This window comes from Sinohyriopsis cumingii, chromosome 1 (assembly GCF_028554795.1).
Source record: "Sinohyriopsis cumingii isolate HCF-2022 chromosome 1, ASM2855479v2, whole genome shotgun sequence".
Lineage (NCBI taxonomy): Eukaryota > Metazoa > Mollusca > Bivalvia > Unionida > Unionidae > Sinohyriopsis > Sinohyriopsis cumingii.
Window position 1 is genome coordinate 60,880,391 of NC_142961.1, and position 18,271 is coordinate 60,898,661.

Here is an 18,271-nt window from a genome sequence, read left to right on the forward strand (position 1 = left end):
AGCTTAATTCTGAACAAAGCTGACGGATGAGAAAGACGAGTCTCTTGATGGAGGAAAGGCGATATTGTTTTAGGCCTGTTTCCCTTCTATCAAATTTCTCTTCTAGAATACCTCTTAACAATAACGGTTTATATAGGATATATACGCTCCTTTTCATGCTTTGTTCAGATTGTTTGTTTAGTTGTTGTTGGAGGACATTGCTACCAATTTCAAGTAATATCCTCTGGATAATGCAGCAACAGTTTTTTTCTTTAATTCACCCTGAAATTTATCTCAAGAAAGATTTTTCAGATGCGGAAGATGTATTCTCATATTGGAATGGAAAAGAGTGACTGCATGGATGAAAGAGGAAATAGAAGATCAAACAGTGAAACCTGGTTTAACGATGAGTGCACAGAATGTTTATGCAAGGTAATATTAAACATTTATTATTGTCCAGCGCAGTCCTCTTATTTTTGAACTAAACATTGAAATTATTAATAAACTTGCTTTTAATCAATATTAGCATTTTTGCAGATATTTATGATGCCATAATTAGTATGTTAGTATAGATTATTTGTATCCACTTAGAAAATACCCATAATGCATCAGAGTGATGGTAGTCCTGTTTCATTTTATATCTGGTAACATTTCGCTAATTACTTTATCAATTATTATATGCCGTATTGAATGATGGTCACTAATTGGTTAATCCTGTGTACAGATAAAATGTACGTATTTTAGGCTCGAATCTATAACCATTTTTATTGTTTCGCTGTCGCCACACAGGTACTACTAGACTGCAATAAGGAGGATTGCTTCGTAATACTTTCATGATTTCAAGAGTTCCCTCATGATCATTTATGAGGTGATTTGCCAAACCAGTCACAAAAGTAAAGTAATTCGGCCAAATATTAACATCGCCGCTAATGGGAATTGAGTTAGGGTATCTCAATAAAATATGCCCAAGTTCTTTATCACCCGTTGTATGAGTCAGTTTAACTGACTTTGTCATTTTAGGAAATATTTTTTTGTTGTGTAAGTTTTAGACATTTTTACTGACAGCACCAATTTTTAGTCACACTGGATGTTTAGAACATGTATCTGCGGATTGCTTATTAAAATGACTTGTAATACATTTCCTAGGCAAGGAAACCTGTCTATCATATACTCAGTCACATGAATGATAGATTGACAATTTTCGACTTTCACAAGTGAAATTACAGAGTGGAATTATTAACGTGTAGGGATGAAAACCATATAGGTCTTATATTCTTATACATACGTTTGTAAAAAAAAAATTAAAAAAACATAGTGCATTATTCCTATTTCTACATCTACCCATGCACAATCAGACCACTAAACTGGGTTCCACTCTGACCAGATTTTGATGTTGCGGTCTATGGGAACTGAAATAGTTGTTTGTCCTGATCTACAGGAAATATTTTTTGCTTTAACTCTAAAAACAGACAAATATTTGCCGTACGATAATTGAGTTACTTTTCTATAGTCTTTTCATCATGTTTGACCTCCTACTTACAACTATTTGTCGAGTTTAATATGTATATTCATCCAACCATAAAATGACCAGGCCTCGCATATTGCACGTATATAAAGAGAGACGTTTTAACCAAATGGCCAAGGGCATTAGTTTCATTTCAGCAAACTGATAGGTAGGTGGTAGGACTGGTTGATGGAGTTATGAATGGGTTCACAAAGAGACAGGTAGATCTACACTCCAGCAGATGATCCGTCGTACGATTGTTGAGTTACTTTTCTTTACAATTTCATCATCTTACACTTCACGCTTTTTCCATGAGTTAGAAAGCGATATTTCTGTATTTCTTTAGTTTTCAATGGTAATTGGAACATACAGAAACATTTTATTCCATGTGTTTTGAAACAAAATGAACATCACGGAGAAATCGCATCTCTATAGCTTTTATCACTCGTCTCGTTTCAGAAAGGAAAGGTCAAGTGCAAAACCATCACATGCCCATCTCTCATTTGTGAATATCCGAAGAAAATACCTGGTTTATGCTGCCAGATGTGCTGATACTGCTTTACTTAATCCTTCGATTCAGACATATTTCTGGACGATTTTTTATCGATTTTCTAAATTAGGTTTTTCATTAAATGCATATATCTAGTATTTGTGTTCTTCACTTGAATGGTTAATGGGTCTTGTTTGTTGCTTATGTTGTATCTTACGTACTATTAACCCAATAATTTAAAGACCACAGGACTTTTGTTCTGAAATTCCACCGCGAAGATATACGGGGTAAAATAGGAGAAACTGCCGAACAATGGCGAAGAACTCAGTCACATGCTGTAATACGGTGTGATGTGTGATTAGGATTTTTAACGTAGCAGTAACAATTTTTCAGTCACATCTCTACGATGTCTGCAGTTTGACAGTTTATAGTAATGTCTAGCACTGGGGAATCATGCCGCAGACATGTAGCATGATGTCCCACCCAGTCACATTATCCTGACACAAGGTCGACCAGTCCTAACACTAACTTCTTACTGCTGAGCGCCAAGCGAGGCAGATGTTAGTACCATTTTTTGTCAGTATTTGGTATGACTCGGCCAGGGATCAATCCCACGACCTCCCGCATCCGAGGCGGACGCTCTAACCACTAGGCGACTGGAGCGGTCCTGAAATACGGTAGGTAAATTAGTACCGTGACAAAGGTATTGTGGTATCTTTCTGGAAAAATCTGCGTCTGTTACTTAAAGTTCTTTGGCAAATTAAAGCTGAAAAGAGAAACATTGGAATATTTCTACAGAGAAGAAATCATGACACTCGATAGCGAAAACTGTGATGATATGTGGCGTCACATGGCGTCATTTTGTACCAAACTCATATACATGACAATGTGGCTGTGATGTTTCCAATGTGGTTTTCCGATCACGCACTTTTAACTAAAATGTGAAACATGCTACACGCACGTTTAACTAAAATGTGAAATATGTGAAATATGCTACACGCACTTTTAACTAAAATGTGAAATATGCTACACGCACTTTTAACTAAAATGTGAAATATGCTACATGCACGTTTAACTAAAATGTGAAATATGCTACACGCACTTTTAACTAAAATGTGAAATATGCTACATGCACGTTTAACTAAAATGTGAAATATGCTACACGCACGTTTAACTAAAATGTGAAATATGTGAAATATGCTACACGCACTTTTAACTAAAATGTGAAATATGCTACATGCACGTTTAACTAAAATGTGAAATATGTTACACGCACTTTTAACTAAAATGTGAAAATGCTACACGCACTTTTAACTAAAATGTGAAATATGCTACACGCACTTTTAACAGTGTGCATAAGCTTTTATAATGTTCCTATAAATCAGGGGTGCACAACCTTTTTCGGCCAGATTGCATTTTCTAAGACCACTCTAGGGCTGCAAACACGACGCTACATGTTCTAAACAATAGCGACTTGGTAAACGAAATTAACATTAATAAGCGTTCTGGACATATTTCTGTGCAGATGTTTTGGAGACATTCTCTGATAAAATCGCCATATGTGACAGGCCGTGATGACTTTGCAATTATATATGCCACTTTGCACCTGGCACTTGTCAAACATCTTGTTTCTTGCGACTTCCTTGTGTAAAATAATATGCTCAGTCGAGAGAGTCTTCTTTAACTGTTCGATTTTCTGCCGTCTCAAGTCATCTTCCAATTCGTTATAAGCAGCGGCATGTTTCGTTTCGTAGTGTCGTCTGCAGTTATACTCTCATAACGCTAAGTGATTCGCAGCAAATTAAACACAATCTTACGCTTTTTAGCTTCAGGTTTAGACATATTCGCTTACGACACTGTAAATTTATATTTTAGAACAGCACGCTTTGTCTTAACTATCGCTGACGCTGTTAAGGCAATGAAGAACATATATTCTCGAATCGCCGACACAGAGAACGTGAATAAGATCGCGCAACGAGCTGACAATCAAAAATCTTAGTAATAGACTTGACAGGGCCGGCGCAGCCAAAAATTGCTGCCGGAGGCGAGCTAAGTTATGATGCCCTTTTGCGATAGCGTTCAAACAGGTGCGGCTTTTTTAACTTCTTAGGTGAGGACGACATTACCGGCTTCTCTGAGTTAGACTTAAGCTCTGTGTGAGGTTGATGTATGTCGCAAATTTGTTAGTAGCCCAATGGATTTCTAATTTCTTTAATATAATTACTGTTAACGGGCCAGATTCTGTATTTTAATTTGCTCTGAGGACCAGACAGAACATGTTCGAGGCCTGATACGGCCCGCGGGCAACGGGTTTTGTACGCCTGCTATAAAGATTAGTCGAATATACTGTTCTGTGAAATATATCTAGTACCGAGACTGTGCATAATTGATGGGATGATCATTTTTATCAAGGAGCACTACGGTTATATCAGCGCCTGACTCATTAACGTATAGATGGACTGAAATCTTATGTTGTGTTCTTAATGTTTTCCAGAGATTAAAGAAATTTCCTTCAACTACAAAAGATCCAATCAAATCTTCAGTAGCCTACGAATATGTCTTCCAATGACATGACTCTGGAAGGGTCCGTACACAGCTACGTAATAACTACACACATATAAGACACTTTCTGCTCACTCTCCGCAGGAAAAAAAAAACTATTGCCTGCGTCATAAGATTAGTTTCTGAAAAGCATACATAAATACAATGAGCCATTTAATTGCGCAAGATACATTCGTGAGTTCTTACGTTACATCTCATATTACTGTTGACTGGTTTTCGTCTTTATTAAGCAATTGAATATTATCTGACATTCTAACAGCAGTCATGTTATATTTTAAAACCATGTTTACCTTTCAACCGTTTAAGTAGACGTGGATCAGCATGTTTATCTTTTCTTATTGGATCTATCGATTAAGTAACAAAGTCTTTCTAGAAAATACTTCAACTGCACAATAATTAGCTAAAGAAAGATTAAAATGACACAGGAGTTTAAAATCAAACAACTGAAAAACCCACAACTTGTTAAGATAAGATACCAGCGAAAGCTTTGTAAAAAGCCGTTAAGGACTATTTAAGATATTTTGGATTGAAAGTGCTTGATGGAAATAACTTCTAATAAACTTATTATTATTCATGAGCTCTGATGCCGTACAAGGTACTGTATATTTCACAACATATTAAATCTTCAATAATGCTAATCAAGGGAAGTCTTTAAGCATTTTTTAATATATGTAAATGGTAAGAGTTTAGCATAAGTATCTTAATAGCTTTAGTAACAGAAATGACAAGTAATTAAAAGATTATTTTAAGACTTTGACCTTCTAAACACTTTTTAAATGTCACTAAACAGTTTTGAAATGTTGTACTTACACTAAATTCGGCAAACCAGTTTGAATTAATTTTTTTCCAAATTTAATTTACTTTTTAAAATCTCTTTTCACTTTAATTTTTCTTTTCTCAAAATAAAAGATAAAGGATATTTATATTGGACAATTGTATACAAAATAATAAAAAAATGCATTTGTTTTGCGTTATATATACAAAATGTACAACAATGTGAAAGCTATTCATTGCAAATTTAACGAATGTAGAAGCAGGCTGGATGTAATGCCTTATTTGGCTATTGAAAAACTAACTAATACCAAACTAGACATCTGTTCTTGTTTGTATTTCTTTTATATCTGTAGTGATGCCATCCTGGTAAAACGTATTATTTTCTAGCTGGAAAATAGAAGAAGAACAATAATAAATAACAATAATGTATCAGTGGATGGATATACACTGATCCTCTGATGGTATAGAGGCAAGACAGTAGGGTTTTTAAATTTAAAATTAATACTTTTAATCATGACGAGGCATTGATCGTGACTTCCATTACGATATAAACAGCAGTTATTGCTATCAGTGAACTTCATAAAGGGAGATAATCCATCCATGATTCCTCCAGAAGTGTTATGTTCCGAGTGACCCATTATAACCACTGCGTGTTGCATATCAAACAATATGTTCATATACTACCAAAAGACGCGATATTTTCTTGAATCTATTTGTGTGGTTGTCTAATTCCTGAATTGCAAGCAAGTAAAATTTGTCAATAACTGTAAAAGCCGTCTTATGGTAAGACGTCTGAAACGTATTTGCTCGATTTGGAGCAAATCAGCTTTGTTGTGTAGGCTACAAATGGACATAGAACACAATTAATTTTATTCTGTGTTCTCTACATCTGTTTCTCAGTACTGATCTTTCCAATGTGTAACAATTAATGCAAATCATATGTTAATCTAAAATACCTTCAAAGATGACTTCACGGTGAAGTTCTTGTCAAAGGTTTTTTGAGATGCTGGACTTTCAACATAGCAGCATGTAAACAGAACACATATTTCACTTCCGGATCACCACCAAGGCCTTATTACTCACTGTACACTGTCGCCGTAATACACACAGACAACAACACCCTGAGCTCATATTATCAAGAATAAACAGTTACCTTTAAATCCCTACCAAAAATGCATAAATAAAACTCTTCTATCACCACCAAAATGAGAGAGGAAAAAATAAACTACATTCGTGGGTACTGAACTGGAAGTATTAATTGTGACCCGATTCCAAATCCGCATCTTTTCTTAAATGTATCCCATAATATTTTAGATATCGAAGTCACTTTACAGGTTTGAAGACAGTTTAAGCAGTGCCACAATCAGGAACTGTTGCATTTACAAAATCTCTTCGAAAGGTTTAATACAAACATTGTTAGACTACTGGATATTCAAAGATGATAGAAATATTGAACTAAAATGATCCCATTACAAAAACAACTGAGACTAGAATAAACCTGCGTTTTTCTTTTACTTTTCTTGGTGAATGGAAAAAGAGGACAGTATTATCAGAAGCTCTAACAAAATTTGATTTGTCTTTAGAAATATTTGACTATTCTTCTTTATTAGCACTATATCATCCAGTTTGTATGTACATTGCATATTCAGTGTTATACACGTGTGTGATGCTTTATTGTTACGGTCTGTATGTGCGATACTTTGTTTACATGTATATCGTATATTGTTTATCTAACAGCAGTTTCAATTATATCAAACAAATGTAGCATCCAGGCTGTCAGATCATCAAATATCTTTTCCGTTTTCAAAAACTCATATTAAGCTCGAATGCTCGTTTACTAAGCATGTGAGCTGTACGATAGTTTTTTTTCTTCATATAGACATTTTATTTACTTTATAATGACTTTTTAAAAACTTTATAATGTGATATTTGCTCATTTCAAACATGTCAAATAATATGGATAAATCCCAAGAATATGGAGAGAGAAAAACCACTGAATCACGCGTTAGTACATGCCGATAAGGAAAAATATCTTAAACAGTGAATTGCAACTTCAAAATGATGTTTTCTTATCACATCGAATTACTTCAAAGATTGTACTACGGTTCAGTGGAATTAATTTGGCTGATTTTAAAATGTAATTTACATCTTCTGCATTTTATTGATGAACATTTCTTGAGATTATGAGATACAACGTGCGTCGCGTTGCAGTTTGAGACATTTTTTATATCCACCTTCTGTTCCAATTTACCATCTTTTTAACATCATGGTGAAGACAACATATACTTACCGTATATACTAGCTTATACATCCAAGTCCACTGCAAACAACATTGATTCTGATTTGCCATCGCATAACGCAACGGCACATCAGTTTCTATGTCACTTGCTCCACTGATTACTCAATATAAACTATATAGAACCGGGTTGTTTTTCATACTTTCCAACAAAAAAGCCTACAGCAATTTTTATTTTACAATACCGGTAATTATTTAGATCCATTTACTGGGGGGGGGGGGGTCTCAAGCAAAAACATCATAACATATTTGTTTGTTTCGTCTTGCATTTTCCATTTAAAATATGTCTTACAATTTGCAATTAAATATTTAGAGATCGTATGAATTTGCAGCCTATATTCTGCAACAAATGTGGACAACCAATGATTTTTATTTATTCTGCACTCAGTATAGTTAAGATTTATGACAATAATCTTGGACAGAATCTCGTTTCCACGGGAGTTTAAAGTAAATGCCTTATTGTGCTCCGACAAAAGAGACTAAAAAAAACTAAATAACGGTGTTTTGGAGAGTATGTGTATTTTGTACCCTGCATATGTATATAAACAAATCACTTTGCTGTTAGAGTTATAGTATTTATTGCCATTGTAACTCAGTATTGTTCATGGCTGAGTCTCGTTTGTGGAGCTAGATCCGCATGATTTAATAGATTGCCACGAAATAGCATGTTCATCGTCTGAAAATGACTGTATCCGCACAAAATTTGTAAGATTTGTTGCTTTTTTTCTACTTGTGCTAAATGCAGTGTGTGATTAAATCTTTCGAACTCAAACAGTCTCAGATTTCAGTGGATAGCCGTGACACTTTGGGACATGTTAAGATCATCATCTGACAATGCGCGTACTGACCAATCAGTTTCCATCATTTTTTTTTTCTTCTATTTTAGAGTTATTTATTAGAACCTGATGTTGTGCACGACAAGATCTCGTCATTATGAATAGTCTTACAGTTTTCAATCGATAGCCACGAAGCTTGGTATATCATATGTTCGTTAATTAAAGATGCTTTCTAGGACAAGTCACTTTGCTCTCCTAATTTATGTTAGAGTTATTGCCCCTTATGTCCTGTAGCTGAATTATTTGTGAACACAATTTTGTGAACGCAATTAGTCTTGAATATTTGTGGATCGCTTTTATACCTAGTACATTGTATACGGTTAAAATCTCGTGTTCCAGCGATTTATTGAAGATAGAATTGTCCTTACTTACTTACGACCAGAAACAATGAACAAGCAATATTACGAATTCTGGCACTCGTATACTTTGTAGTGGATTGCCATGAAAGTTATTATACTCATCATCAGAAGTTATGCATGTTGACCAATCACTTTACTTACACTATATTCAGAAGACTTGTGCGCACTGTCCTCTAGAAATCGCTTGACTAGTTCAAATCTGTTTTGTATAGATGTAATAGATGTTAGAAGTGACGTACAATATCAGTATAATTACATTCTAAATAGAAATTCTAATGGAATGCGTTTTTTTTTTCTTCCGGCCAACAAAAAGTGAATTTGGCCAGTTATAAGAACATCCTTCTGTTTATCTTCCTATCTAAGAGAGGTATTCAAAAGTTCAGAGTAGTAATGCGCTGTGCAACAAATTTCATTTTTGGTGCACAATACGTAAGTGCATCCCCTCAGTGATCTCCCCATGCGACTCTACACAATTTCTCAGTCTCATTACCCAGTTATTACAATTTTTACTCATATTTTGGTATGTTGTTCACATGCCTGAAACCTTCACTTCCAGTTATATAGCGGCTTTCAAACAGTCTGCTCCTCGACTAATCTTCAATTCAGCCAAAAATTACTTGGAACTAAATCAGGGCTGTAAGGAAGATGTCTTTAAAGTTTGAATTCAGTGCTCCTTCGGGAAGCTTGCCAAGACGGCATATTTATGTGCCAGTGCGTTGTCAAGGAAAAGATGGATACCTCGGGTACCAATGTACGGACCGCTTGAAAGACAGTGTTTTACATCAAACTGCCCAATGACACTTACATACACAGGCCAAAGTACGTGGATAATCTAGCCTGTTTGCATCGAGAAATAATGAGTATACATCTCTCTTAACAGTGCTGCTTCATAGTCTACCACACACACACACACACACACACACACACTATATTTCCATAGTAAGGCCTAATTCGCCTTTGTTCTTTCTCCTCCCCTCTGCTTCTCAGTCACATCCTCTCTTGCATCCTTGCCATCAAGATGTACATATCTTAAAATAATATATCACTTTAAATGTACATAGCCCATGGTAATTTGCAATTCAGTAAAACCTAAAACAAACTCCAAACAGAAACAAGACGGTTTCATGTATTAGCTTTATTCATCGCCATCAGATAAGGTTAGAGGAAACGTGTGATACATATTGCTACAATAAAACAATGATTTTCGTCAATGTAAAATAAAAGAAAAAAGAAAAGAAAAACAACAGAATTTTCAAGTCATATCAGTTCATCAGGCACCAAGGATATTATATATTGCAAACACATTATACACTATAAAGTACAGCATGCTATAAAATATGCATTTGAATTATAACATTAATTTTTCTATGTTACCATTTAAACAATGACTCCCATTGTTCCCTTATCAACATAAATATTTATTTCTTTTCAGGTTTAATTGCAATATATTTTTCCAAATTAAAGTGGTCTTTCGGAAAAACTTTCAATCCCTCTAAGCCAGGCACAAACTTTTCCATTTTAAACATATAATGTAATCTTTGGCCAGAAGAAAACAGACTTACAAAGGTTGCTCTTATATTCCATCTGCACTTGTATCTCCAAATATTATGTTTTTGCATTTGACACGATATATATGTTCACTTCATTCCGAATTCAGTGGTACACATCATTCTACAAAAAGTGTATTACATCACATTCCCTAAACACATGCAGTATTGTTTCCGGTAAACTTTTACCAGAAAAAAATACATTTTTCGAAAGCAGCCAATTGTATATTAAGAATGAGAGTAACGCGAAATTGAACCCATTGCAATTTTGAATTTCTTTTTATTTTAAAAGCTTTAGTACATCTGTTAGGCCACACATCTATATTCAACTTGAAAGTTTCATTCCATTTACTTTCACTGGTTGGTTTAACATCCGGTTTTAAGAGTGGTTTGCAAAGGTCTCTACGCCCGTTATTATTATCAAAGAAAACTTCCAAATTGAAAAGGGTGAAAGGTCTAACCGGCGTTATCATATTCAACTGCAACAGTTTACATAAGAATTTGGCAGATTTAGTTATACCTTGACAAATAAGGAAATTCGTGTTGAAACCACATTTAGCTTTAAAGTTATCAAAATCGTAATAGTTCCCTGCTTTGAAAGCATTAAAAAATATAGACTACATATGTTCAAATCATTTATTTGCTTTCATAAGTTTTCTTCCATTCGGGGCATATTTTCCCCTTATTAACAGCTTCCAACGCAATAAAGCATGTATCTTTTGTCTTTTTGGACAATGCCATTAAATTTTAATCTCCAAATACGAACAGATATTTAACCCAACATATTTCAAACTCAAACAAATTGAAACATTTCTATCAGAGAGAAGAATTCTACAAATTCATGTTATTGTCAAAGCTAATATAAATTTATCAATGTCTGTGAATGCCAAGCCACCTTTAGAAATAGTTTGATGCATACTTTCTTTTTAACTTTATCCACTTTGGACTTCCATATAAGGTTGCAAAATAATTCATTTAATTCACTAATAAAATTTTGCGGAGAGTTTGGCAACATGATGAACAATCTAGTAAAGCTTTGGAATAATTCAAGCTTTCAGAACTGTTATTTTACGAATTGGTATTAAGGATCTGTTTTCCCAATGTTTTAAAATTTTTTTAATAATTTGCTATTTTATTTTTGATTACTATTTTATCCAATTCCGCCACAAACTCGATGCCTAATTATGTAAATTCAGTCACCCACTGTAATTTTAACCTGTAATGACAAGTTTCCTGCACAGTGCCTCCTTCTTCCTATCCAAACCGCCCTTGATTTGGCAATGTTAAGTTTCAGTCCTGAAATTCTTGCAAAGAAGTTTAATACTTCAATTTCAAGGATTCAAAAGAGCCATCAAGAATTAAAGTAGTGTCAAGAAGAGAAAATTGGCGCCAGTTCCTAAAGTATTGTTTGGGTTTATCCTCCATGAATATGCAAGTTATAATGCCTTGTCCCAAACTATTTGTGAATGGTCTAGTTTTCCTGTGCTTCATTGTTCTAACTACAAATTAACCAAGTCAATCCAGAAGATTTTAAAATTTTCAGTTGTGAAATCATCTGATCCTGGGCTTTTGCTATTTTTTAAATACTTTTCATTCAATAAGGTACTTCCGAATGGTAACGTACCTTCTGACCTTAAAGACTGCTCTTGGGTAGGCCTAGGAATTGTATAGTTTTTGGTAAGGCACTCTACGTCCATATCTATTACATCATTTTCATCACTATATAGATTATTATAACACACTTTAATTTGGTGTAGAATATCGAATCTACTAGTAATAATTTCATTTTCATATTGAATTAATTTTGTAACTGTTTTATTCAGGTAGTTTCTATGTTCTAGATTTCAAAATTATTTTGTTGGATTATCGCCCTCTTCTACCCATTTTACTCTGGATCTAATAATACTTCCCCGAAGTTTGGCCTGTCACAAACTTTCAAGCTTTTTTTTTCTTAGGCTTCAATATTTCCAAAGTATAAGTACCCACGGAATCCTCATATAAGGACTTTATTTGTTGTACTAGTTCGGTGTGTGTGTGTGTGTGTGTGTGTGTGTGTGTGTGTGTGTGTGTGTGTGTTTAATTTACGTCTCGTTTTATATGACGCATATGACATGGTTTATCCACGAATTTCGATCAACAATGTATATAGAAATAATGAATCTGAATTTTATACATTGGCAATATTTCCCCCATTCCCAGTTGAAGCATATCTTAATTTTATTCCATTCATGCAATTTTTGATTTCATTAATATATTTTATGTCAACCAATAAACTGTTATTTCTTACGTTACTTGTTTAGGCTGAAATAAACAGTAACACAAGAAAGAGTGAAAACAACAAGCTTTGAAAAAATGCAATAATTCATTTCCCTGGAAAATTTCTGTAAAAAATGAAAAATATGAACTTACGGTTTTTTAGAATCAAATCCAAAATTAATCCGAGAATTATCCAAGAATAAAATTTTTGAAGTCCTAATAACAAACTGTTCTACTGATTTCACGTTCGAATCCCGATGAAGAATCCAAGATGGAATACGATGACATATGGTGAAATCTGTAGTGTTGAAGTCTACAGTTCCTTGTAGAATCAAGAATTATCAATCCGGTTTCTGATAGCTGAATGAATTTTATAGAAAACTGTTCTTGTTCCACAATATCACACGAGCACACGTATTTTCCAGAAAAATAATGGAATTAAACCTTTTGAATCCAAGTAATTTGAAATAACTCCAAACCAAGTAATTTGAAATAACTCCAAATAGCACAACATATAACAGTTTAACAACCCAACTTCTACTAAATTAATTCTCTAAAACATGGGTTATATCGTCTTGTAAACGTAAACAAGTGTCACGTGATCATCTTCTGGAAGGCTCTAGAAGCCAAACAGCTGTCAAATATCACGCCCACCCAGTGTGACCCTGACGAAAACCAATCATTTTTACTCTAAGAAATAAAATAAAAATTGTTTATATCTTAAAGACAAGGTCCCATCTAGACTTTGGAAACAACCAATCAATGTAAAATAAAATAGAACATGTTTACGAAGGTTGCTACAAATTCTGTAAAATGTCAGATCAGCACCTAATGTTTACAAATTAACAGTCAAGGTCAAACTATTTCCAGAAAAAAGTATCATCTCAAGTGAATACATTTACAATATAATAGCATATAATAGAATAAAAAAATTTAAAACTGACAAACAATTAAATTAAAATAAATATGAATTAAATCATATGAACGTAACGTATTAAATTTCAACAAATTAATAATGTGTTGCCGTTTCCGGTATTAGTTTATTTATTACAGTTGTCAGCGTGAAACTTGCACGTTGCCTGATGCAGAATCAACGTTGGCAGGTATCTAGCTCAATTTCGTCCACACCTGCAATACACACTCTACGACAAGTGGTAAATGACTTAGGAAAAAAACTCTTATAAAATATAACGCTAGAAATTATTTAATATCAATGATAGCTCTCATCATACTAATCATCGTATGAAAATTATGGAGAAGTTGGTGATGGGTGAGTATTGATTGGAAATGGAAATTAGGTGACTTACATTTCGGCGTCACCATACTATATTACAGGCTTCCCTATGCCACAAACTTCACGCATGATTGCAGAAATAAGCAAGACAAAATAGAGAATAGAACAAAACACAAATGTTATTTAGCATTAAGTTGCAAAATTAAATACCGCTCCGCTGGCATAGTGGTTAGAGCGTCGGCCTCGGATGAGTGAGGTCGTGGGTTCGATCCCCGGCCGAGTCAAACCAAAGACTTACAAAAATGATACTAACAGCTACCTCGCTTGGCGCTCAGCATTAAGAGGTTAGTGTTAGGGATGGTCGGCCCGGCGTCAGGATAATGTGACTGGGTGGGACATCATTCTACATGTCTGCGGCATGATGCCCCAGTGCTAGACATCACTATAAACTGTCACACTGCAGACATCGTAGCGATATGACTGAAAACTTATTACGTTAAAAATCCAAATCACACACACACACACGCACGCACGCACGCACGCAAAATCAGATTTTACCTACAGACGTAAGGATGCAAACATGTATTACTGCGCCGGATAAAGAACACAATTCTACTGAATGTTAAACAAATGTGGTTTCATGTTGTGAAAGAAAATACAATTAAATTTATTTAAAGACTGACTATTTTTTAAATTCACCGAATTCTGAACAGAAGAAACGCTGTGAAAACTGTATCTGCGATGCGGATCATATACAAGTTTGCACAGCATATTTTCGGTTCATACTTAATTGAATCCAATAAAAATAATATACAATCAATCCTTATAGTTAAGTTCAGCAGCCAATCAGAGACAAGCTTGCCGGCTGACGTTAGCACACAACCCTGATCAGCTTGAAGAAGCTAGATGCTAACATGTTTTTCATGTTGGTCTAATTTGTTTCATAATAAACAACAGTCCTTAAATGGAACTGTATCCATAAAAACTGTAAACAGACCATACTGTCTTTTGTATTTTATCTAATACCTCATCTGTCAAGTGACCACAAGTTAATTTGACCGCCGTTCAAATAATGCATTGAACTTGGTTCAATACCTATTTGACCTCATTATTTTGTGGGGTTTTTTTCTCCTTCTATTTAATATTATTCTACAGAACAAATTTCAAATTTCCATATTGTAACGGTATAGAAATCTTATAAAATGCAATAACACATACACGCACTGATGAAGTCCGCACGGTACCGTCAAGTCTTCACATCAAGATATTTAAGCAAACAAAGTTTATTTATTCATTTAAAGTGTATTTTACTTGTAGCATTAGCAAAGCTATCTCATTTATTTGAAAAAAGGTCTAGCATTTGGTTCACAATTAAAATCTTACGTAAGAAGTCTGAGTTTGAGTGATCCTATGTTCTAAATATGGCCCTCATTAATTGAGTATATGTACAGCAACGTAGTGCAGGTGGGCATGGTTTTAAAAAATGGGTTCATATAGGTATAAACCCAAAAAGTTTCTTTAAAAATGGGTTCATATAGGTATAAACCCCAAAAGTTAAAAAATGGGTTCACATAAGTATAAACCCAAAAAGTTTCCTTTAAAATGGGTTCATATAGGTATAAACCCAAAAAGTAAAAACATGGGTTCACAGGTATAAACCCTAAATGTTTCTTTTAAAATAGGTTCATATAGGTATAAACCCCAAAAGTTAAAAAATGGGTTCACATAGGTATAAACCCAAAAAGTTTCTTTTAAAATGGGTTCATATAGGTACAAAACCCCAAAAGTTCACAAGGGCATGATCAATCAGATTGTCGTAAATCGTAATGACGAAATAAAAATTTAATGACATAAAACGTAGACCATATTATAATTAATTCTGTTAGCATTAGAATATAGTATAATTATAATTACACAATATTTTTTACGAACTTTTCTTTTGCTTCAATATTGTTTTAATTTGTGACACATATGGCTTCATAATTTCCTTGTTCGGCTATGAGCAATAATATCGTGGTGAAAATTGTCGTCTCGGTTCCTTATAAAATGGAAATTCGAGCAAAACGTTATATCCATTTTTGACTGCCCTTATATTATGCCTATTAAATAGCCACTAGTCCCTTCCCTCATAATGACCCATTTCTATATTCGAGTTTTGCGATATAACTCTAAATCTATTGGAGCAATTTTTAGACGAGCTCCATTTGTCAGGTCCAATTACTCATGTAATGATAATTATTATATTCTTGGGACAAGTAATAATTATTCTACCTTGTTTTATGATCTCACCGTGGATATCCATTTTCTTATACTGATCTAAAGCTCTATCTCATATTGCACTGACTGGAAATAAATTTTGAAATTAATATATCCATACGTGAGACGATCCTCTGTCATCGAACAGATCTTTAACTTGAAATGCCCGTTGTTTCCTTGATAAGATTTTTTCAAAAATTACTGCATCATTTGCGTGTAACAGCAAAGATAAAAACAAATCATCTAGAGAGAAAACCTCATATGCAATTAAATTATGTTGTATGCTAGTAACAATATATTTCATTTTAAAAAAATGAAAACAAGATTGGTGAAATCGGTTTTCCTAGTTTCAAGCCATGCTGAGAAAATAAACTTGAAGAGATATTAATAGCACATACTGAATTAAGGCAATACCTGGTTAATTTATTAAATTACATTCTTATTGAATGATTTTTCATAATCGATGAACGCTAATGTATCTTTGAAAAGAACTCAACACCTTGGAATAATTGAATTTAGAATGTTTCTGAAAAACTTCTTACCTTTAAATTATTATTTTCCCACACATTATCCCGTTTATGCATAACCTTTCATTTGATATATTGGAGAAAAATGTTACTAAATATACTAAATGTTACTAAATGTACTAAAAGTTACTAAATGTACTAAAATGCGTAACATCCCTACAGTTATTAACTTCACCAAAATCACCTAAGTAAGCAGAATCTTGTTAAATAAACTAACAGTCATTCAAATTGTTACATTAGAACTGAACTGTGAAGATTGAGTCTCTACTGAATCGTATCGAACTACCCCTAAAACTCAGGCTATTATTTAATCGGATTTTCTTTCTCCTAGGCTTTGCAAATATTATATTGGTCAATGCAGTAATATCGCAAGATTGCAGAAACCTTATTTGCTTATACAAATTTGTAAAGGTATAATGTTCTTTTGAATGCGTATTTCACGTTCAAAATTGTTAACGTTAGATCTCTATCAAACTTCCAACCGTCAAAGATAGACACTTGATAAACAGATGAATTGTACATAGATTAATGGCTGAGTTGTTGCGTAGATGAATCTACTCAGGGTCGGAAGCAAAGATAGATAGATAGACAGACAGACAGACAGACAGATAAACAGACAGACACACAGACAGATAGATATATAGATAAATAGACATATATATATATATATATATATATATATATATATATATATATATATATATATATATATATATATATATATATATATATAGACAGACAGACAGATAGATAGATAGATAGAACAGCTGTATATTGCACCAAGTGATATATCCTAAAACATCCTTGAAAAGACATTCTGCAAAATATTAGCTCATTTACACAGGAAAGTTTTCTTGAAATCTTCATCGTATCTGAACGGCTATTTTGGATCAGCTACTGTACAAATAATTGAAATGACTTAGACCCAGAACAGATACAGCCACACCTTCCTCATTAATACTCCACATGATATAAACTCAAGAATATTTTATGTTAACATTTACCCCATGTGAATTAGTGTTAATGTTTAAATACTGAACAATTAAAGAATTGGTTGTCGATTGGGGATGTTCTGACGATTTGGACATGTGACATATACAGCCGGACTATCAGTTAGAGGGCCTGTAAATCACGTTATTTGCAAACCTTTGCTGGCGATATTATTTGTCTGCAGCCCATAGTTTATTGGCACGTGTTAGTGTTTGAGCGAGATACAGCGATACGTTAAAACCATGGGAACCTAAGATAGCTTGTTGTATTTCTCGAATAAAAGCAATTTTTTAGCATCATATCTGTACGATGACACAGACAATGTGCTCAGATAACGTTAGTTTTAGCTATTATCATAAAGTAGACAGGTGATCTAAATTTCCCTTCGATAATTTTCCACTTTTTAGTTCAAATAGAACACCTGCACAAATGATTGTAAGAATCAAATGGCTAGTGCTTTGTTAATTTAACTTATAGGTAGGAATTACCCTATACCTGTCAACATGACGAGCATTGTATATTTTGTCATTTTCGTGTCTTTTATGGCTATGATGTCGTTACCAGGCATTTTAACAGGTAAGTACTGTTTACATAATTTCAAACTAGGGGCAGGGGAGGGGAAGGATTATGTTTTCTTATATGTAACTTTGTTTCTTGTCCA

The 18,271-nt window shown here is 33.9% G+C and overlaps 1 protein-coding gene across 1 annotated transcript in view; it reads left to right on the top strand.

Moving 5' to 3' along the window:
- LOC149806956 (peroxidasin-like) overlaps positions 1 to 2,129 on the top strand; it is a 116,818-nt gene extending 114,689 nt beyond the window's left edge. Inside the window, exons 19-20 of the mRNA XM_089960114.1 lie at positions 292 to 411; positions 1,943 to 2,129. Coding sequence (XP_089816240.1) covers positions 292 to 411; positions 1,943 to 2,035 — 213 coding nt within the window. The 3' untranslated portion in view covers positions 2,036 to 2,129. The remainder of the gene's footprint in view (positions 1 to 291; positions 412 to 1,942) is intronic.
- The last annotated feature ends 16,142 nt before the right edge of the window (positions 2,130 to 18,271 follow it).